The sequence below is a fragment of the Paroedura picta genome, chromosome 1 (genome assembly GCF_049243985.1).
Source record: "Paroedura picta isolate Pp20150507F chromosome 1, Ppicta_v3.0, whole genome shotgun sequence".
Taxonomy (NCBI): Eukaryota; Metazoa; Chordata; class Lepidosauria; order Squamata; family Gekkonidae; genus Paroedura; species Paroedura picta.
The window spans coordinates 110,654,143-110,673,140 of record NC_135369.1 but is presented as its reverse complement, the minus strand read 5'-3'; the positions used below and the strand labels follow the sequence as shown (position 1 = coordinate 110,673,140).

Sequence of the window (18,998 nt, the reverse complement as noted above, 5' to 3'; positions counted from 1 at the left end):
GCCAGCCATGGTGTCATGACAGTAACACACTCAGCAACATGATGTCACTGACAAAACAAATCTTCTTGTCCTCATTCTGAATTCTCCACTGCTTAGGGAAGCTGGGCTGATTTCCTTGGCAAAGGGATGTATTCTCTTTGTCACCTGCTCACTTATGAATAGTTTCATATAGGATAAAAGGATATATGTTTGATATTCTACCATGAAGGAACTGGAGTGTCATTGGCTAAGGAGTTTGTGATGTTTTAGTTTAGAGAAAAGATATCTAATGGGACATAAATGATGTTTGTAAATATATAATGCTAAAATTTACAAATGCCAAGTGAAACTGTGTGGCAATAGCTTTAGGACAGGGTACTCATACTGCATACTTAACAGAGTGTCATAAGACAGTGATTGCTGCTAGGTTAAATGGCTTTGCAAGGATGTTGGACAAATTCATTGCTATTACCTGTGATAAATAAACTGGGCCTCCATATTCAGAGGTCTGGAGCAAGAGGCTTGGTAATATTGGTAAATGAGACAGGTACATTTCTCTACTGAAAGCCATTACAGGTGACAGGGCTTGGTGAGTGAGTAGCTTCCTGCTCCAGAACTGGTTGCTGAACTAATAAAATTGAGGCAAACCTCAGAAGGCTGGGCCAAGGCTAACTAGAGCTAGTGTGCACAGATGGCAGTACTGTTTAAGAGAAGTGTTGAGTTCTTTGCATTGCTGTCATAATATTTAAGTCAGGTCTTAGTCTCTCTCAGACACATGGTTGCCTGTATTTCAAGTCAATTGGGCAGAAATGTTAATTTGCTTTAAGAACTGATATAGGAAATATTGGGTTTTTAATTAGACATCAAATTAATCAGTTGAGCAGCCCACTTAATGGCTCAGACTGGCATCTGTTCTAAAGAGAACTGCATTTTCTTTGAAGTTTTGCCTCCTGAGGAAAACTGGAATTTCGACTTCAAAGGAAAGTATATTGTGTGTTCCCTTCTGTGCTTGGATTGCCAAATTCCTTTGTGTCAAGCAATTCAAACATATATAGAGTTACTCTAATCTACATCCGAAACTGGTGGCATTAAATTGGAGTAACTCAGTACCGGATTACATTGTAAGAAGTCTAAGGAAGGGGGAGTGGGAGAGAAAGAAGAATGAAAAGTAGCCAGTTTATCAGCTCAACATTTTTTTTATTTGCCCACATTTATATCCCACATTTCCTCATGGTGGCTTACAATAATAGTTTTTAAAATTTCCATTTAAAATCGGAATAATTTTTTAAAAACCCAACCCCCCAAATATATTGTTGATAATATAAATAAAATAAAAGTAGTGACAGTCTGACTCTCACAAGTATGTGGAACACATACTCTGGGGCTCCTTTGTCCTGGCCCCCTCCCTCCCTCACACAGATACACACACACACGCATGCACACACTGACTCCTCCCTCCCACTTCCCCTACCCTCTCCCTCCCTCCCTCTTGCTTCCCCAACCTCCTCCTTAGTCCCTCCCCCTCCCTCTGAAACACTCACACACATGCATATACGGACTCCCTTCTCTCTCACGCACACCTTTTCCTCCTTACTTCCTGTGGCAGAAGGACTGCCCTCTTCTGTGGAGTCCTTCAGGCCTCTGCTAGCTCCTCTGTGGTCCCCGGTGTCGCTTTGGTGCTTTCTGGTGCTATGGCTGCTTTGGCTCCCGGTGGCCATGGGGCCGCTGCCCCCTCCAGAGCCATGGCCTCGGCCTCCTCCTCTGCCAGCTGCCTCCCTGCCTCTTCTGGCATGCTCCCTGGGTTGAGACTACAGATGCCATGTCCATACCCAATTTTGTCCCAAGGGGTGTGCCAGAAGATATGTTCCACATCAAAAATGTTTAGACTGGGTCTGAGAAGTCAGACCTGGCTTCAATTCAATGTTGTCATTAACTGAATCAGTTGATGAAATAGGGCTGAAATGACAAAAGTGTGTGTCTAACTTGTGACTATTTTATATTGAAAAGCATATATACCAGTGGTTCTGAACCTGGGGGTCGGGACCCCTTTGGGGGTTGAATGACCTTTTCACAGGGGATGCGGCAGAGCGAGCAGCTTTGGGTCTGGCCCTGGCTGGGCAGGGAGTGGGTGGCAAGGCCGGATGGCACAAGGCACAAGGAGGCAGCTGGAGAGTGGCCCCGGCCCAGCTCAAATGCGTCGAGAAGCTCTGCTCTCGGGCCCACCTGTGCTGCCTCCCCCAAATCATGGGTTTTCTTGGCTTCTCCCCCACCTTTCTCTCCAAGGGAGACCCAAAGTGGCCCATATACCTTTACTGATGTCTCCAAATCAATTTTGTCTGAGGGAGGGTGCCTGCACACGAAAGCTCGTGCCTTGAATAAATATTTGTTGGTCTTAAAGGTGCCCCTGGACTCACGTTTCCAAATCATTGGTTTTCGTTACTTGGTTTGTACCCTGCCCTTCTCTCCAAGGTGGTCCCAAAGTGGCCAACATACTCCTCTTCCATTTCATCCACACAACAGCCTTGCGGGGTAGATTGAGATAGAGCGTTTGTCTGGAGCAGCAGAAAAGAGCGAGATCAGTATGGTGGGACAAGAGGCAGAACTGAACTGAGAAACCCTGGGGAAAAACCCAATTTATATACAATCTTCACACCACTGGTCAGTTTCAGTTTAATTTCTGTGAAAGAACACTTGCATAATTTTATGGCTGGAGGTCACCACAACATAAGGAACTGTATTAAAGGGTTGCGGCATTAGGAAGGTTGAGAGCTACTGATCTATACACACTTCAGCATTTTCACTGACTCTACATTAAGGATGAAAAAGGGGGAACAGTGGGATCAAACAGGAATGAAGACAAGTGAATAATCCTTCTGTTTATTATATTTTATACAGTATTTGTCCACCCCAAATACTTCCAGAAAACTGAATTACAGAAATGTTTGGCACTTCATACCTCCAAAGCTTTGTATATGCTGAGGTGTATGTACAGAATACTTCTCAATGCTTCCCTTAATTTCATGGGAAATTTGGGAGCGCCATAAATGCATCCTCTCATGCACATGGAACTGCAGTGGATGGAAAGGCCATTCAGGGGGATTTCATGTATGCAGTTGCATTAGACCTTTTTTAGAACTTCGTGAAAGACTAAACGTTTCTCCATGCAGAACTGGAACAAGTGAACACTGCTATCAGTTTAGTTACGGCAATAATCCTGTCTTGTTTTGAAGATTACTATAGAAGATTTTCACTGTTCCAATTGCTGCATTTTGTATCACCAAAATGGACTCTGGATACATAAAGATAATTTCAGCAGGCTATAAGCTCTAGCATGTTTTTAGGCATTCATTTTATGAACTTCTGGTTAAGTAGATAAGCTGCTAAGTAGGTAATTGTATGTTTACTAGAGGCACTGTCTCATTTTGGTACAAATCTGGTATAGAGCCATAAAATAAAATTTTAAAAATACAAGCATAAATTTAGTTGTGGTTTTAAATGAACATTTGGATTTTGAAAAGAAGTTAGACTTCAGGGAAGCATATGCATAAATAAACCATTTTTATTAAACAATGTTATTAATGCTACCGGCTATGAACAATATTTTACAAATCTTTTCATTTTCATTAGATACCAAACCACATTTCATTGAAAAAGAGCCCCCAGATCAGACCAGAAAAATAAAATGTGAAAAAGTAGTACTACAAATATAAGTTAAAGTTCAGCTATTGCTAAAATTCAATAGCTATGTGGCAAATTATAACAATAATAAAAGCCCCAGAAATAAAACTCTTAAATATATTTATTTTATACATAATTACAATTCAAAAGTTGGAGGCCATATGAAGGAGGCCTGTTCATCCAGCAGATTTATTGTCCATGTAATGTCCTGGTGTCTTCCAGAAGGCTGCTGGAGAAGATTACAGTCAGCATAATCAAAATCTGGCCCCACAAGATTCTGAGTCTACCTTAAATCAGTTCCCAAAGATGCTGCAACTAGTTGGATTTAAACCAGCCTGCTAGTCAATAGGATTTTTACATATTCTTGTTAAAATCTGAGGATCCCAGTCTTTGGAAACTGATCTTAATGGAACAAGAAAAGTGCCCATCTTGTTCAGTTTGTATTGTAAAGATCTACACCATAAAAAGTGAACAGCACTTAACAATAGTATCCTGGATAAGAACAGTGAGGAACAAATAAGGAAAATAACGATTGGCTTTTTCTTAAAGCAATCAGCTATTCAGACATCTGCAAACTGTAGGAGTTCCTTTGATCAGCGAGATGGTAGAACAAGCATGTGGAGAAGTCAGCAAGGAATGCCTTAGAAGAATTTGTCCTGAATGCACTGTTGCTCTTCAGCTTTCGTCTTGGAAAATATTAGACTTCCTTGGCACAAAAGACACAAGCTTGGAGGCCCACTTTACTGAGACACTGGCAAAGCAACATTAACTGGCACCTGATTAGGTTGAGGTGCTGGAGACACATTACTTATAGGTTGCTGGGGGACAGAAGCTGATTCCATTTTGCTGATATGCATAAACCGCAGGCGAAGTTTCAAAGCAGGTCTCAAGTTGCAAATGATTTTCTCAACCTTTAATATAATAAGACAAGATTAAAAGGTCACAGAGCAAAATATAGATTGTTCAAACATTATTTTATGGTTAATTATATTATTGTTCTTCGCTGAAGGCTCTGGGAGGGCTACCAAATTATTTTTTTTGAAAATGTACAGTACTATAATTTTATTGCCATTGTTTTGTTGAAAATCTGAGGGACGACTGACTATGCCCCCCAAAGGACACTGAGATCATCCAGCTCAAACAAATTAGTGATCCCTGGCCCAAAAGAGCTACGTCTCATCTCAACCAGGGACAGGGCCTTTTTGGTCCTGGCCCCTACATGGTGGAATGAGCTCCTGGAAGAACAAAGGGCCCTGATGAAACTGAGTCAGTTCCACAGGGCCTGTAAGATGGAGCTCTTCTGCCAGGCATTTGGTTGGGGTCAATGAACATCAAGATGGCTTGGTCAACACCACCTGGGCCCCCTCTATATGAATACCCCGCTCTGAGAACCAAGATGCTTTGAGGGATGCCCACACAATTGGCATGGTTGTTCTTATGGTGATTTTAAGGGCATAAGTTTTTATGTGTTTGTTTTATGTTACAATGTAATAATATATGTAACATTATGTAACAGTGTCATAAAATATTTAGTTTTGATTTTCTGCATGATTTCTATACTAAAACTAAACAGGAGACCCCTTAAAATTTCTGTAGGATGCCCTAATATATTTCAAAATTCCTACCGGCTTCCAAAATCTCATATCTGATAAAATCATCACCCTCTCACTGGCTTCTAATTTGTTCTCCCATCAGTTACATTTTCCTTTCAACCTTTGCATCAATATTGAATTCTGGTGAATGTTATTTAACTGAACAGGCCTGAAGTCATAGATTTGCCCACCTCATTTCCCAACTGACCATCCACCTCATGAAAAAGCTTACCTGACTATTTAAGATTTTTTCCCCCCTTGAGTGAAGACGAGATAAACAATGGGGGACCATGAGCAAACTGCCCTGGAGGGTTATCCATTAGAGTCAACCCTACCTCAACCACTGGATTCCTAAACAAACCTTGGCATCCAAAGTCACGACAAAACGACATATTCAAAATTTGGTTTAAATATTTGAATTGTATCACATTTCACCACAGAAACATACTTAAGCTTGACTAAAACTTGAAAAAGAATTTTTGAGTCTTCAGTTGGATGTCTAATAATGCTAACAGAAGAACTGGTTTCTTTCAGGTGAGGCTTATCATTCACTTACTTGGTCTTTCACACTGTCTCCAGTAAACATGTATTTCACATGATAAAGAAAATCACATATGGGATCCATGTAGTTAAGATGAGTATTGCACTGGTCTACCTCCAGGAGCATTTCATAAAACGCTACTCCAATCTATTGTCAAACAAAAATAAATGCAATTTAAACTGGAATAACCGTAAGAATAATATTGAATATTTTACCACCTTTTATAAAGGTTTCTGACATTAATTCCTACCAGAGTCCCCCATCCACAAAAAGCAGGAGCAAAAAAGAAAATTGCACAGGAAGCTCAAGGAGCAAGGGGAAAGATTTTGTTTTGATTTCTTTGCTGCAGCACCCTATCTTGCATGAGATATTGTTCTGGAAGAGTCTTCTGCCCTTCAGCAGTGGTTTTGCATAGACTCTAGAGCAGGGGTAGTCAAACTGCGGCCCTCCAGATGTCTGTGGACTACAATTCCCATGATCCCCTGCCAGCATTTGCATGGGAATTGTAGTCCATGGACATCTGGAGGGCCACAGTTTGACTATCCCTGCTCTAGAGATTGCTGGGAAAGATGAAGGTAGGTGACATCGAAATTTACAACACCTCCATTCACAGCAGTTTGCTGCACCCTTTATGTCAGTTGATTCCCCAGACAAAGCAGAGGGACCATAGCAGAAGGATGAAGTTACAGGTGAGGATTTCTGTGACTAAGTCTACAGGTGCCATTATATGAATCTGCATGCTTCTTTTAAATAAATATCTTATGTAGAAGGTATGAGACCTAGGCCTGGCTTCATTGCCATCTCAAGGGTTTTTGAGTACAAAATGATAGTAATTCTCACTTCTAGTAGCAGAACATTTAGGCAATAAGGAACTTTCATTCTTCAAAGAGGACTTTAGGGCATAACTTTGCTTAGGACTGTATTGCTGAGCACTTATTTATCTGCCAGCCACAAAAAGCAAAGACATTCCTAGGCAGTTTTTTCAAGACCAATTTTAAAACTAGCTTACTTTTGTTACATATTGCATAGCACAATTTTATGACCTCTAAATTATCCCAAATAGTTTATTTATAAATTCGTTAAGTGTGCTTAAAGAGATAAGGCTGTGAATGTCAACATTCAATGTGCTTGGACTTGATTTTCAAATTCTCAAATGTACTTTACAAGTGCAAAAGAAAGCAAATTCAGTTTTGTTAATACAAAGTGTGCTAACAGAGGCCTTGCTACGTAATACAGGTATTCTTATGACCTTTGTTAATGGTCTAGCCACACTTAAGTCTCACTGTCCAACTCAAATGTAAAAGGCTGGAACAAGATAAGAAGCAAGAAGTTCTGTTATTAATATCTCGAATTTACACTCCTACCTAGTCACCTTCATGTTCTGGGAAGTGTTACTAGGGGAGTTGGACGTGTAATTCTTTCCCTTTCATCCCTCTTCCACAATTTAAGATTTCCCATGCAACAGTGAGTTCTGTGCACAAGGAAAGACTTCCCCCCTTCTATATAGCTAACTGCAGTTTTGAGGATGAGTTAAATAACTGAAGAGGAATGGACTGAAAGGGTTATATGTTCAGGAAACGCACCTTTACTGGACCAGTTCTATTGGCAGGATAGGAAAATATGTTTGCAGTTTGTTCACAGCTCCTTTTGGGGCAGGAAGCATCCCACAAACTTCAAAGTCTTGCTCTCTTTCCAATAAAGAGCTATGAGTGGTCTTGCAATAACCTACCTCTAACATACATCTTGTCCTCTCTTGATTGAACCGCTGTAGGAACGGGCCAACAAGGTGGTAAACGTAGAGTAACTGGAATTCAGTCTTGACTATTGGGATCAGTACTTCAGTGAGAAACCTGTTGTATTTCAGAAACTAGAATAAATACTTTTACTACAAACCAAAACTAACACAAAGCTCTTCATTTTATAACCTTAATTCTGGCAAGAGTCCGCATATTAATAACTGGCTTATACGACTGATTAATCATCAACTTGAATTTAAGGAAGGATATTTACCTATTTGTTATGCCCTGTGTTTAAGACATGACACATATTATTTAGGTGAAATAAGTACTCACAGGTATCAGACAAAACCCACTACACATACTTTGGAATGAGGGAAAGTTGGCCAATGCTTGAATGGTGCCAGACGGCATGTGCCAATGCCAACGTGTAGCTACAGCACATCTCCGAGTAAGACTGATGGCAAGCTGTGAAGTCAAAGAGCTGGAATGGGTAACCAACCCATTCAGTCTCTGAGGTCAGGCTAGGACTGTTGACAACACTCACAATCCGTTCATGGAGGACAATCCAGTACGGCTCCTGCAAAATAAAGCCACCCCACCACAAATGACTAGTGTACTTTTACTTGGGACATTCAACTACTACACAGACAAACATCAAACATACAAAGTGACATTGCTCCATGATGAAACTGAGGATCAGTTGTCAGTTATAAATATCAGTCTCTCTAAGTGCTGCCGCTTACAGATCTAGCAACACAGGAATGGAAAAAACATCAGATAGGAGGGAAGAATCTGAGAAGAATATGTTGGCATCAGACAAGTAAATGGTAGTGAGTGTAGTTTCACCCAAAAAATCTCTCTTCTCCCTCATGGTTACTCCATTCCTTTGTTACGGCAGTAGTGCAGAACAGAGCCGTTAGGCAACACCAACGAAAGAACTGGAGTCTGGGATACTGAGGTTTCTAATGCTCCAATGCTAGTGCAGGAAGTTGCTCAATCTTTTTCAAACCAATTCCTCTGCATTATGATTTCTAGCCCTGTTGGTGGACCTCCTGATGGCACCTGGGGTTTGGCTACCGTGTGACACAGAATGTTAGACTGGATGGGCCACAGGCCTGATTCAACATGGCTTCTCTTATGTTCTTAACTGAACAATTAAGTGTGTCTACAAATGTTTCACAATCAGTCTATGAAGCTGTTTCACAGTCACAACATTTTAAGTAAGCATCATTCCACATTATAGAATTAATGTGACTTAATACATGTATAGCATAATGGAGTTTATATAAACTCCAATTCCAGATGTTTGTTTTTAGGCCACATCTGCCTCAACTCATGAGGCGGCATGGGAGGAACTGAATACATGTAAAGTTTGAAAACTGTCATGTCATGTGGTTTTCTGTTTTAATTTAAAACCATCAAGTCCTTAATCTGTGCTTTAAAATGCACCTACAATGCTCGCTTTCAGCATCCAGGAGGCTGCTATCAGGAATCTAGAGATAAGTCCTGGTTCCTCCCATCCAGAGTGCTTCCTGTTCCTCCTCTTCCTCCTCCTATATTAGCAGCCTGCCTTCCTTGCTGAGGCTCAAGGCGGATTACAAAATTAGAAAACAATGCAATAAAAACCAGGACAATAATACAGGAAATAGTAAAATAGTACTGCCTAATTTTTTTTCACAGACATTACAATAACAGACCGATTCCCTGTATAGGAAGGGCCCTGCTGAACTCCACTGTACAACAATCCCTTTTCCCTCTACACAAATATCTTGAGCAATTCATTTTTACATTCTGCAATTTAAAAAAAGGAAAAATGGAAAATGGCATATCCTCCCTACCCTAAATTTCCCTATTATATTTGTTATCATCTTAACATCTAATTTTATACATCCCTTTCATCTGCAGTAGAGAACTACTTGTTGGTTCAATTAGTCAGAATCAAGACAACTTACAGGCAAGGCAGTAATAATCAGTCCGATTGCATTCATCCATGCTGTTATATTGTCTCTAGGAACCAGTGGCTGACTGGAGGAAGGGAGAAAAGAAAAGGCTCGCATTTTTCGTATTTAATATCAGAAATTTATATTAAAGATGTTAGAAACAGTTTTTAGCATAAAACTATTTTCTTTTTCAGAAGAACTTCAACCTACCTCTTCAGCACAACGTTTAGAAGGGCATTTCCTACATCCTTTCCTGGAACGGCCAATGCCATGAGTTCGACACAGGTAACATGCAGCGCGTGGGCAGCCGGGTTAGGAAACTCATTGAACCGCCAGTCACAGTTTGGGAATGGGGACTTGCCAGCCATTGGTGAGAATAATTAAGGTAATCAACCTTGATGCGAAATAGGAAGCAGCTGCCATTACAGGGACTGATTCCTTTTTGGAGAATTGCAGTGGAGTATGCTAGATCTTCTATTTAGTCTTTAATCCACAGGAATAGACTGAACTATTATGTTGTATGTTCAGACCATTCATACACAGTTTGTATATGCAGACCTGAGCAAAACACAGTACTGAAACCTAGGTTACAACATGTCTGCTGCTTTCTTCTCTTCTAGTCATTCGAGCACCCTGGTATTATAGTATAATGTAGAGATTATGTATTTTCAAACAAAGAATGATAAGTATTATAGATTCAGTGAAGAAAGCAAGAAGTTCAGATTCTCCTTAAACATTAAAAAGACCAAAATAATGATCACTGTAAAAAAAAAACAGACATGGCACAAGAACAGTTGATGGTGAAGAGATTGAATATGTTCACGAATGCATTTTTCTTGGATCACAAATTGATCACAGTGGCGATTACAGTATGGAAATAAAATGTCAGTTGCTCTGGGCCTCTCAGCATTGATAAGCTTGAAATGAGCATGGAAAAGCACGGACCTAAGTATAGATTAGTCTGATATTTCATATTTCCAAGGTCCACTTATGGCTGTGAAAGTTGGACAGTGATAAAACTGGACAAGAGGAGAACTGATTCACTTGATCTCGGGTGATGGAGAAGGTTTCTGTGGGTTCCATGGTCAGCAAAAGTCACAAATAAAGAAATATCACAGCACATCAAGTCTGATATATTGCAGGAAGGCAAAATCATGAAACTCTGGCTTACTTGTTGTTGTTGTTATGTGCGAAGTCGTGTCCGACCCATCGCGACCCCATGGACAATGATCCTCCAGGCCTTCCTGTCCTCTACCATTCCCCGGAGTCCATTTAAGTTTGCACCTACTGCTTCAGTGACTCCATCCAGCCACCTCATTCTCTGTCGTCCCCTTCTTCTTTTGCCCTCGATCGCTCCCAGCATTACGCTCTTCTCCAGGGAGTCCTTCCTTCTCATGAGGTGGCCAAAATATTTGAGTTTCATCTTCAGGATCTGGCCTTCTAAAGAGCAGTCAGGGCTGATCTCCTCTAGGACTGACCGGTTTGTTCACCTTGCAGTCCAAGGGACTCGCAAGAGTCTTCTCCAGCACCAGAGTTCAAAAGCCTCAATTCTTTGACGCTCGGCCTTCCTTATGGTCCAACTTTCACAGCCATACATTGCAACTGGGAAGACCATAGCCTTGACTAAACGCACTTTTGTTGGCAGGGTGATGTCTCTGCTTTTTAGGATGCTGTCTAGATTTGCCATAGCTTTCCTCCCCAGGAGCAAGCGTCTTTTAATTTCTTTGCTGCAGTCCCCATCTGCAGTGATCTTGGAGCCCAGGAAAATAAAATCTGTCACTATCTCCATTTCTTCCCCTTCTATTTGCCAGGAATTGAGAGGGCCGGATGCCATGATCTTTGTTTTCTTGATGTTGAGTTTCAAGCCAACTTTTGCACTCTCCTCCTTCACCCGCATCAACAGGCTCTTTAGTTCCTCTTCACTTTCTGCCATTAGAGTGGTATCATCTGCATATCTGAGGTTGTTGATATTTCTCCCTGCAATCTTGATCCCAATTTGTGACTCCTCTAATCCCGCATTTCTCATGATGTGCTCTGCATAAAAGTTAAATAGGCAAGGCGACAGTATACAGCCTTGCCGAACTCCTTTCTCAATTTTGAACCAGTCAGTGATTCCATGTTCAGTTCTCACTGTTGCTTCTTGACCTGCATATAAATTTCTCAAGAGACAAATAAGATGCTCTGGTATTCCCATCTCTTTAAGAACTTGCCACAATTTGTTGTGCTCCACACAATCAAAGGCTTTAGCATAGTCAATGAAGCAGAAGTAGACGTTCTTCTGGTACTCCCTAGCTTTCTCCTCGATCCAGCGTATGTTGGCAATTTGATCTCTAGTTCCTCTGCCTCTTCGAAATCCTGCCTGTACTTCTGGAAGTTCTCGGTCTACATATTGCTGGAGCCTAGCTTGTAGGATTTTGAGCATAACTTTGCTAGCATGAGAAATTAGTGCAATGGTGCGGTAGTTTGAACATTCTTTGGCATTGCCCTTCTTTGGGATTGGAATGTAAACTGACCTTTTCCAATCCTGTGGCCATTGTTGAGTTTTCCAAATTTGCTGGCATATTGAGTGTAGCACTTTTACTGCATCGTCCTTTAAGATTTTGAATAGTTCAACTGGAATGCTGTCACTACCACTAGCTTTATTGTTGCTCAGACTTCCTAAGGCCCATTTGACTTCACATTCCAGGATGTCTGGCTCCAGGTCAGTAACTACCTCATTGTGGTCATCAGGGATGTTAAGCTCGCTCTTGTATAGTTCTTCTGTATAATTTTGCCACCTTTGTTTAATCTCTTCTGCTTCTGTGAGGTCCCTACCATTTTGGTCCCTTATCATACCCATCTTTGCATGAAACGTTCTCTTCATATCTCCAATTTTCTTGAAAAGATCTCTGGTCCTCCCGATTCTATTGTTTTCTTCTATTTGTTTGCACTGTTCATTTAAGAAGGCATTCTTATCTCTTCTAGCTTTTCTCTGGAATTCTGCATTCAATTGGGTGTATCTTTCTCTTTCTCCCTTGCCTTTCACTTCCCTTCTCTCCTTAGCTATTTGTAAAGCTTCCTCAGACAGCCATTTTGATTTCTTGCATTTCTTTTTCTTTGGGATGGTTTTAGTTGCTACCTCTTGTACAATGTTGCGAACCTCCGTCCATAGTTCTTCAGGCACTCTGTCTATCAGATCTAATTCCTTAAATCTATTTGTCACCTCCACTGTGTATTCGTCGGGGATATGATTTAGTTCATACCTGAGTGGCCTAGTGCTTTTCCCTACTTTCTTCAATTTAAGCCTAAATTTTGCAACAAGAAGCTCATGATCTGAACCACAATCAGCTCCTGGTCTTGTTTTTATTGACTGGATAGAACTTTTCCATCTTTGGCTGCAGAGCACATAGTCAATCTGATTTCTGTGTTGACCGTCTGGTGATATCCATGTGTAGAGTCGTCTCTTGGGTTGCTGGAAAAGAGTGTTTGCTATGACCATTGTATTCTCTTGACAAAATTCTACCAGCCTGTGTCCTGCTTCATTTTGTACTCCAAGGCCAAACTTGCCTGTTATCCCGGTTATCTTTTGGCTTCCTACTTTAGCATTCCAATCCCCCATGATGATAAGCACATCATTTTTGGGCGTTGCTTCTAGAAGGTGTTGTAGGGCTTCATAGAACTGATCAACTTCATCCTCTTCAGCAGCAGTGGTTGGGGCGTAGACCTGGATCACTGTGATGTTGAATGGTTTGCCTTGGATTCGAACTGAGATCATTCTGTCATTTTGGGGATTGTATCCCAAGACTGCTTTTCCTACTCTCTTATTGATTATGAAGGCTACTCCATTTCTTCTGCGAGATTCTTGTCCACAGTAGTATACCTGATGGTCATCTGAATTAAATTCACCCATTCCTGTCCATTTTAGTTCACTGATTCCTAAAATGTCGATGTTCAGTCTACTCATTTCTTGTTTAACCACATCCAGCTTGCCTTGATTCATGGATCTGACGTTCCAGGTTCCTATGGAATAAAAATCTTTACAGCATCGGACTGTCTTTTCGCCACCAGTTACTTCCACAACTGAGCGTCCTTTCGGCTTTGGCCCAGCCGCTTCATTCATTCTGGCGCTACTCGTACTAGCCGTCTGCTCATCCCCAGTAGCATATTGGACACCTTCCGACCTGAGGGGCTCATCTTCCAGCGTCATATCGTTATGCCTATTGGAACTGTCCATAGAGTTTTCATGGCAAAGATACTGGAGTGGTTTGCCATTTCCTTCTCCAGTGGATCACCTTTTGTCAGAGCTCTCAGCTATGACCTGTCCGTCTTGGGTGGCCCTGCACGGTATAGCTCATAGCTTCACTGAACTACTCAAGCCCCCTTGCCACAACAAGGCAGCGATCCTTGAAGGGGGCTGGCTTACTTACTTTGGCCTTATTAAGTGATCCAATTCGTTGGAGAAAGCAATTATGCTAGGATTGGCCAAAGGTAAAAGGAAATCAGGCCGACAAAGAACATGGTGGTTAGACACAATCAAAACAGACACTGTCCATACCATTATGCAACTAAAAGAAATGGCGCAAGATTGAAAGACGTGGAGACAGCTGAGCCATAGGATCGCCAAGAGTTGGACATGACTGAATGGCTAACATCATCATCATAGATTCTGAACATGCTTGCTCCACCCAAGATATTCTTGGTGGCTTGTTAAGAAAATGATTTGTCCTGTGGTCTTTTGGGTCATTAATTTTGTTGCAGCTTCACATTCTTAATGTTATTTTTGCTAACAGTGATAATCTGAATGCTGCTGCTAAAAACAAAACTATGACAGGGTGTAGCCCCCCCCCCAAAGTATCACATTACAGGCCAATGCAGATTAATTACAATGCAAACATATGTTTCAAAGGTTTTCTGAAATTTTACCTACACTCACTTTTTAAAAAAAGGATATTATCTACCAGCCTTGCAATCAGTTTGCAGTAATATATGTCTTCAGGGATCCATGGATTATCTTCTCGTGCATTCATCGCGCATTTGAGGTAAAGGTCACTCAAGCACCATCCGAGAGGCCGATTATCCTTAAGGGAACCAATGATAGCATGAACCAGTTTCCGCTTGAGGTTTGCACGTTCCCGGAGATGATATTCGTAGTAGTGAAGAGTATTGTATAGGTAGGTTACTGGACGATCTGCAAGGAGAGAACAAGAGCATTCAGAAACTCAAAGCTAGGGTCAAGTACAGTCTACACTACAAAAATGCAAATTATGTATGCAGCCAATTCCAATGACATGTCAAGGAATGCTCACTATACATTTATGCACATCGATCAAATGAGTGATTGGATTTTGTATAAGTTGTTGTTATTCTGCAAGTTTTACTATTTCATGTTTCATAGCTGTGGGAAGAGGAAGTACTGTATACTGCAGCCGGCCCCAATTACTGAAATATTATATATAGCTTCTGGGATTTCACTTGACATCACTCATGCATTTTCAAGTTTCTCTCTGAAATCACAAGGACTAAAAACCAGCAGAATCTGTTAAAAAAGTGAGGATATTCTCCGGAAGCTGGATTCTGTGTTTAGCATACACTTTCTGTGAGTGTATTATGGATACACATACAGCCCTACTCTTAAGCATTGACACAAGTTCGGAGGCTAGAGCTCCTTTGAGGAGAAAATCCTGTCAGAAGTTTAACAAATAATTAAGTACAGAATCTCAACTGAACAAATAATTCCTATTTTGTCATCAAGGATTCCATCATAGTTTGGTATATTTTCCCTTGAATCTGGAATTAAGGAAAGTAGCATTTTTAACACAAATATTTACAATACTGAATTTTGGTTTCCAAAGGATTTGGGGTTTGGAAGCCTAGTGCAGCAGTAACCAAGTTTTGCTGGATGGCCATTCTGCAAATGCTATATATTCTCTGTTAACAAATTAAAAGGCCTTATTGGAAATACACTTCTTCTGTACTGTTACATAAGATAATTTGGGATATAGCGAGAGATACTTACTGAAACTATTGAAAAAGCTAAGCCTTTCTATAACAACAAAGAAATACAATTTTTAACACCAAAGGGCAAAGTTTGATAGTACTTAGGTTTTGTTTTCCATAGTTCTCTTTGGAAGCAATAAAAATAAAGGAAGCAAGGAGCTCACTTTGCACCTCAATTATGCCAAGAAAATACGGCCACTGTATTCTAGAATTCACAATGTTGGATCACATTATTTCTGAACCATTATTTTCTTAATCCTTATTCTAAAGAAAGGGAGAGAATGAGGAAAGGTATTGCAGTCTTATTAATGTTCTGCTCAGCATGCTGAAAATTGCCATTCAGGTCCTGAGCTATCAATCTGTGTGGCCTCTCCTCAGACCATCCTGACCACCACGGGGGCATCTAACCTTAAACCCCTGATCCAAACATTTGCAAGCACTTCTGGGTATGTGCAGAGCTAATCCTGCCTGTGAAGTAAAGCATGTACATTTGCGCTCCATGAATGCATCATTGCAGGGACTCTCCCTCACTAATACTCCACCAGGCCTATGGCTGAGGCCCACAGAACACCCACAATAACTGGCCTCCCTACATGGATAACAACATCTGGACACCATATAGTCAATATCAGCACAGTATTTTATTCATTCTCCCTTCCACAGGAGAGAGGGAGGGAGCTCCTGGGTTTTAATAATGTAAACATTTTAATCTGAATTTATTGCTATGTTGTAAGTTGCCCTGAGCCCCTGGGGAAAGAGTGGCACAGAAATTTGATAAATAAATAAGATAATGTGACAATTGAATTTAAACCTCTAGGGATGTGGTCCCCAACCACCGGGCCGCGGTGGCCCCGGCACCAGGCTGCAGCTCCCTCTCCCCTCCCCCCCCCCACAGTGAGAAACTTCCCAGGCTGCAAACAAACTGGCCGCCAAATTGGCCGATTAGCTTGTGGCCCGGCAAGCTTCTTTTTTTGGGGGGCGGAGAGGGAAGCAGGGCTGCCGGCGCAAACGCGCATGTGCGGACCTGCTGCGCATGTGCGTTTGTGCCATGCGCGGACGCAAACGCAGTGCCGCGCATGCATGGAAGTGCTGTGCATGCACGTTTGCAGCCACACCACGCATGCGTGGCCACCGGATCGCCCTCTCCCCCCACCGGTCTGCAGCTTTAGAAAGGTTGTGGACCACTGCTCTAGGGTGTCCACGGTCATGGAGGCTCTCTATGTCAACCCTAAAGTGTTTGACAATGTTTGAATTAAGGGTAAGAAGCCCTATTGGCTACCAGGATAGCGTATTTTAAAACATACTTTCACATATTCAAACGAACAGGTCCATGTCTTCTTAGGATTAGTTCTCCAACTTTGAGTGGGACAAAGTAATTTATATACTAGACTGGGGTTTTATGGACATGAAACCGGACTGGAGAATTGTTTTTTTAATTACCAACTTCTTCTGTGGAAGAATTCAGTGCTCTCACAAGTGAGATAACGCCATGGTCCTGTTTGAAACTCACCGTGGAATTTGTACAAGCCTCCTAGATGATCCAGCAGTGTCTCCAGTGACTTGGACACTGGAAGAAGTTCTAAAAATCTGTGAATCACAATGTCAAACACTGGTAGGAAGCGGAGGCAAACATTCCCAAAGTATATCGGTAAATACTGAGGTTGGATCTGAACAGGAGGATTAACTTGCTCTGCTAAGCCTTCAAAATACAGCTTTTCAGGATATTTCTGGTGGAGAAAGTTTGAACAACATCAAGTTACCTGGCTAATGTTCACAATACTTCAAAGATGTTTAATTCTATTCAGAATCCTCCCAGATACATATGCTGCAACCCTATACAACCCTCTAAGTTCACTGACTTTAATGGGCTTAGATTTTCATGGACTTAGAAAGTAATTTTGCTTAAGTTAATTTTGCTTAGGTTATACGGTTAGTGCCGTTGCTTTATATTCATATTAAATTCAATCCCTTGTAGACACTGAGGCTATAAAAAGTAAGGAATCTATATAGAGTCGTATAAACAGAAAAAGATCCAAGCTACAAATCATGCACAAACTTAGGCTGTGGAACCAACAAAGATGATTTTTAAAGTTTCTCGCCTCTTGGTATCCAAGAAGATTGAATCTGCCCTTGTCATTTGGATTTACATGCAAGATTATACATGCACAACAATGCTCTCTGAGCTAGGCACCACTGGGGTGGCCCAACCAGTTTCACTTTAAAAATGCAGAAAATGCAAGGAGCCATAACTGCTAAGACCTGAGCCATTTCAAGTGCTATCAAAGCCACTTCACATTCACATTCTGTGATCAGCTAATATCTAATCTCAGATATTACCCATGATGAAGGCACTTCCATAACACACTCCCAGTTCAGTTTCAAAGCTAAGATGCTACAAGCTGAGCTATAATATCTCCTCTTTACCTCTGACATTTACTAACAACTCTACTCATACTAAACACATTCTGCCATTGTGCAAAAAGGAATAAAGAGTACCACTATATTTGTATTTAAATACTCTAACTAGCCTTCATGACTACTCAGTTTATAGAGTTTAAAGTACCTTGTGGTAAGTCATGTGCTTAGTATGCCAATCATTCTGTAGCCAGTGCTCTGGGGAGTTCTCCTTCACAAAATCACTCACTCTGTTTCGGAAATCATTTGGTTTAAGTAATAGCAACTGGATGATGAAGTAGCACACTTGAGCTTCATTTCCTTCATGACTACGCATAGCCTGTAATGAAACGCAGATAGTACTGTAAAATGATACAAGACAAAGTCTTCAGTTACATCACCGCAATTAACATTTTTACCTTGTACTGAAAGTTAATGTGCGGCCTACTTAAGAAAAAACCGGAACCTAAAAGTTATCAGAGCTCCAGCACCTGACAAGTTACTTCTAAGAAACCTGGCAATAATGAATAATTCATCTTTAATGGCATATATCTAATGCTGAACTTGGCCTCAAAGCGTAGCTCAAAATGCCTGATTAACAGGGTACAGAAAACAGAAGTGCAAATGTGAAGAATGCCCCCCCCCCAAGCCTGCTGATCACCCACCCTGGGAGGGCGTAAAATTCAAAAAGGAAAATGTGTGTAACTGTAGGCATTGTAACTCAAACAACAGATCACAATCTCACACCACTACATGATGAGAGATCCCATTAGCAACCTCACTGGACATAGCTTGGTGCAGAAAATGCTATCAAGCCCCCATCCAGTCAGCTGTCTAGTGATGACTGGTGGAGTCAGGCTGGGGGTGGAAATGTGACCTGTGAACCAGGTGATTTGGTGGTGGGCTCTAGGCTTGGAAGGGAAAGTCGGACCGACATGTTTCCTGCTTCAAGCCCCGTGGCATTCACTAACCCATTGATGGAGAAGCTTGCAGTGCAAAGCACATTGTACACATTTTTGGTTATGAGCTTCAGCAGTGTTCTGACTTTTAGATTCAGAAATTCTGTCAAATACTTGCATAACCATCCTATATACAATGAATCAGAAAAGGACTACTACTTAGGGAGTAACTTTACAAGGAGACAATGTCATGGCATTCC

General features: G+C 41.3%; 1 protein-coding gene across 2 annotated transcripts in view; it reads right to left on the bottom strand.

Moving 5' to 3' along the window:
* Positions 1–3,520: 3,520 nt before the first annotated feature.
* MED23 (mediator complex subunit 23) overlaps positions 3,521–18,998 on the bottom strand; it is a 64,731-nt gene continuing 49,253 nt past the window's right edge. For both annotated transcript variants that reach the window (XM_077352816.1, XM_077352824.1), the window contains 9 exons: positions 18,009–18,179; positions 16,956–17,172; positions 14,400–14,636; positions 9,680–9,839; positions 9,482–9,554; positions 7,892–8,106; positions 7,520–7,640; positions 5,806–5,937; positions 3,521–4,568 (listed from right to left, as the gene is read on the bottom strand). In XM_077352816.1, coding sequence (XP_077208931.1) covers positions 4,398–4,568; positions 5,806–5,937; positions 7,520–7,640; positions 7,892–8,106; positions 9,482–9,554; positions 9,680–9,839; positions 14,400–14,636; positions 16,956–17,172; positions 18,009–18,179 — 1,497 coding nt within the window. In that variant the 3' untranslated portion in view covers positions 3,521–4,397. The remainder of the gene's footprint in view (positions 4,569–5,805; positions 5,938–7,519; positions 7,641–7,891; positions 8,107–9,481; positions 9,555–9,679; positions 9,840–14,399; positions 14,637–16,955; positions 17,173–18,008; positions 18,180–18,998) is intronic.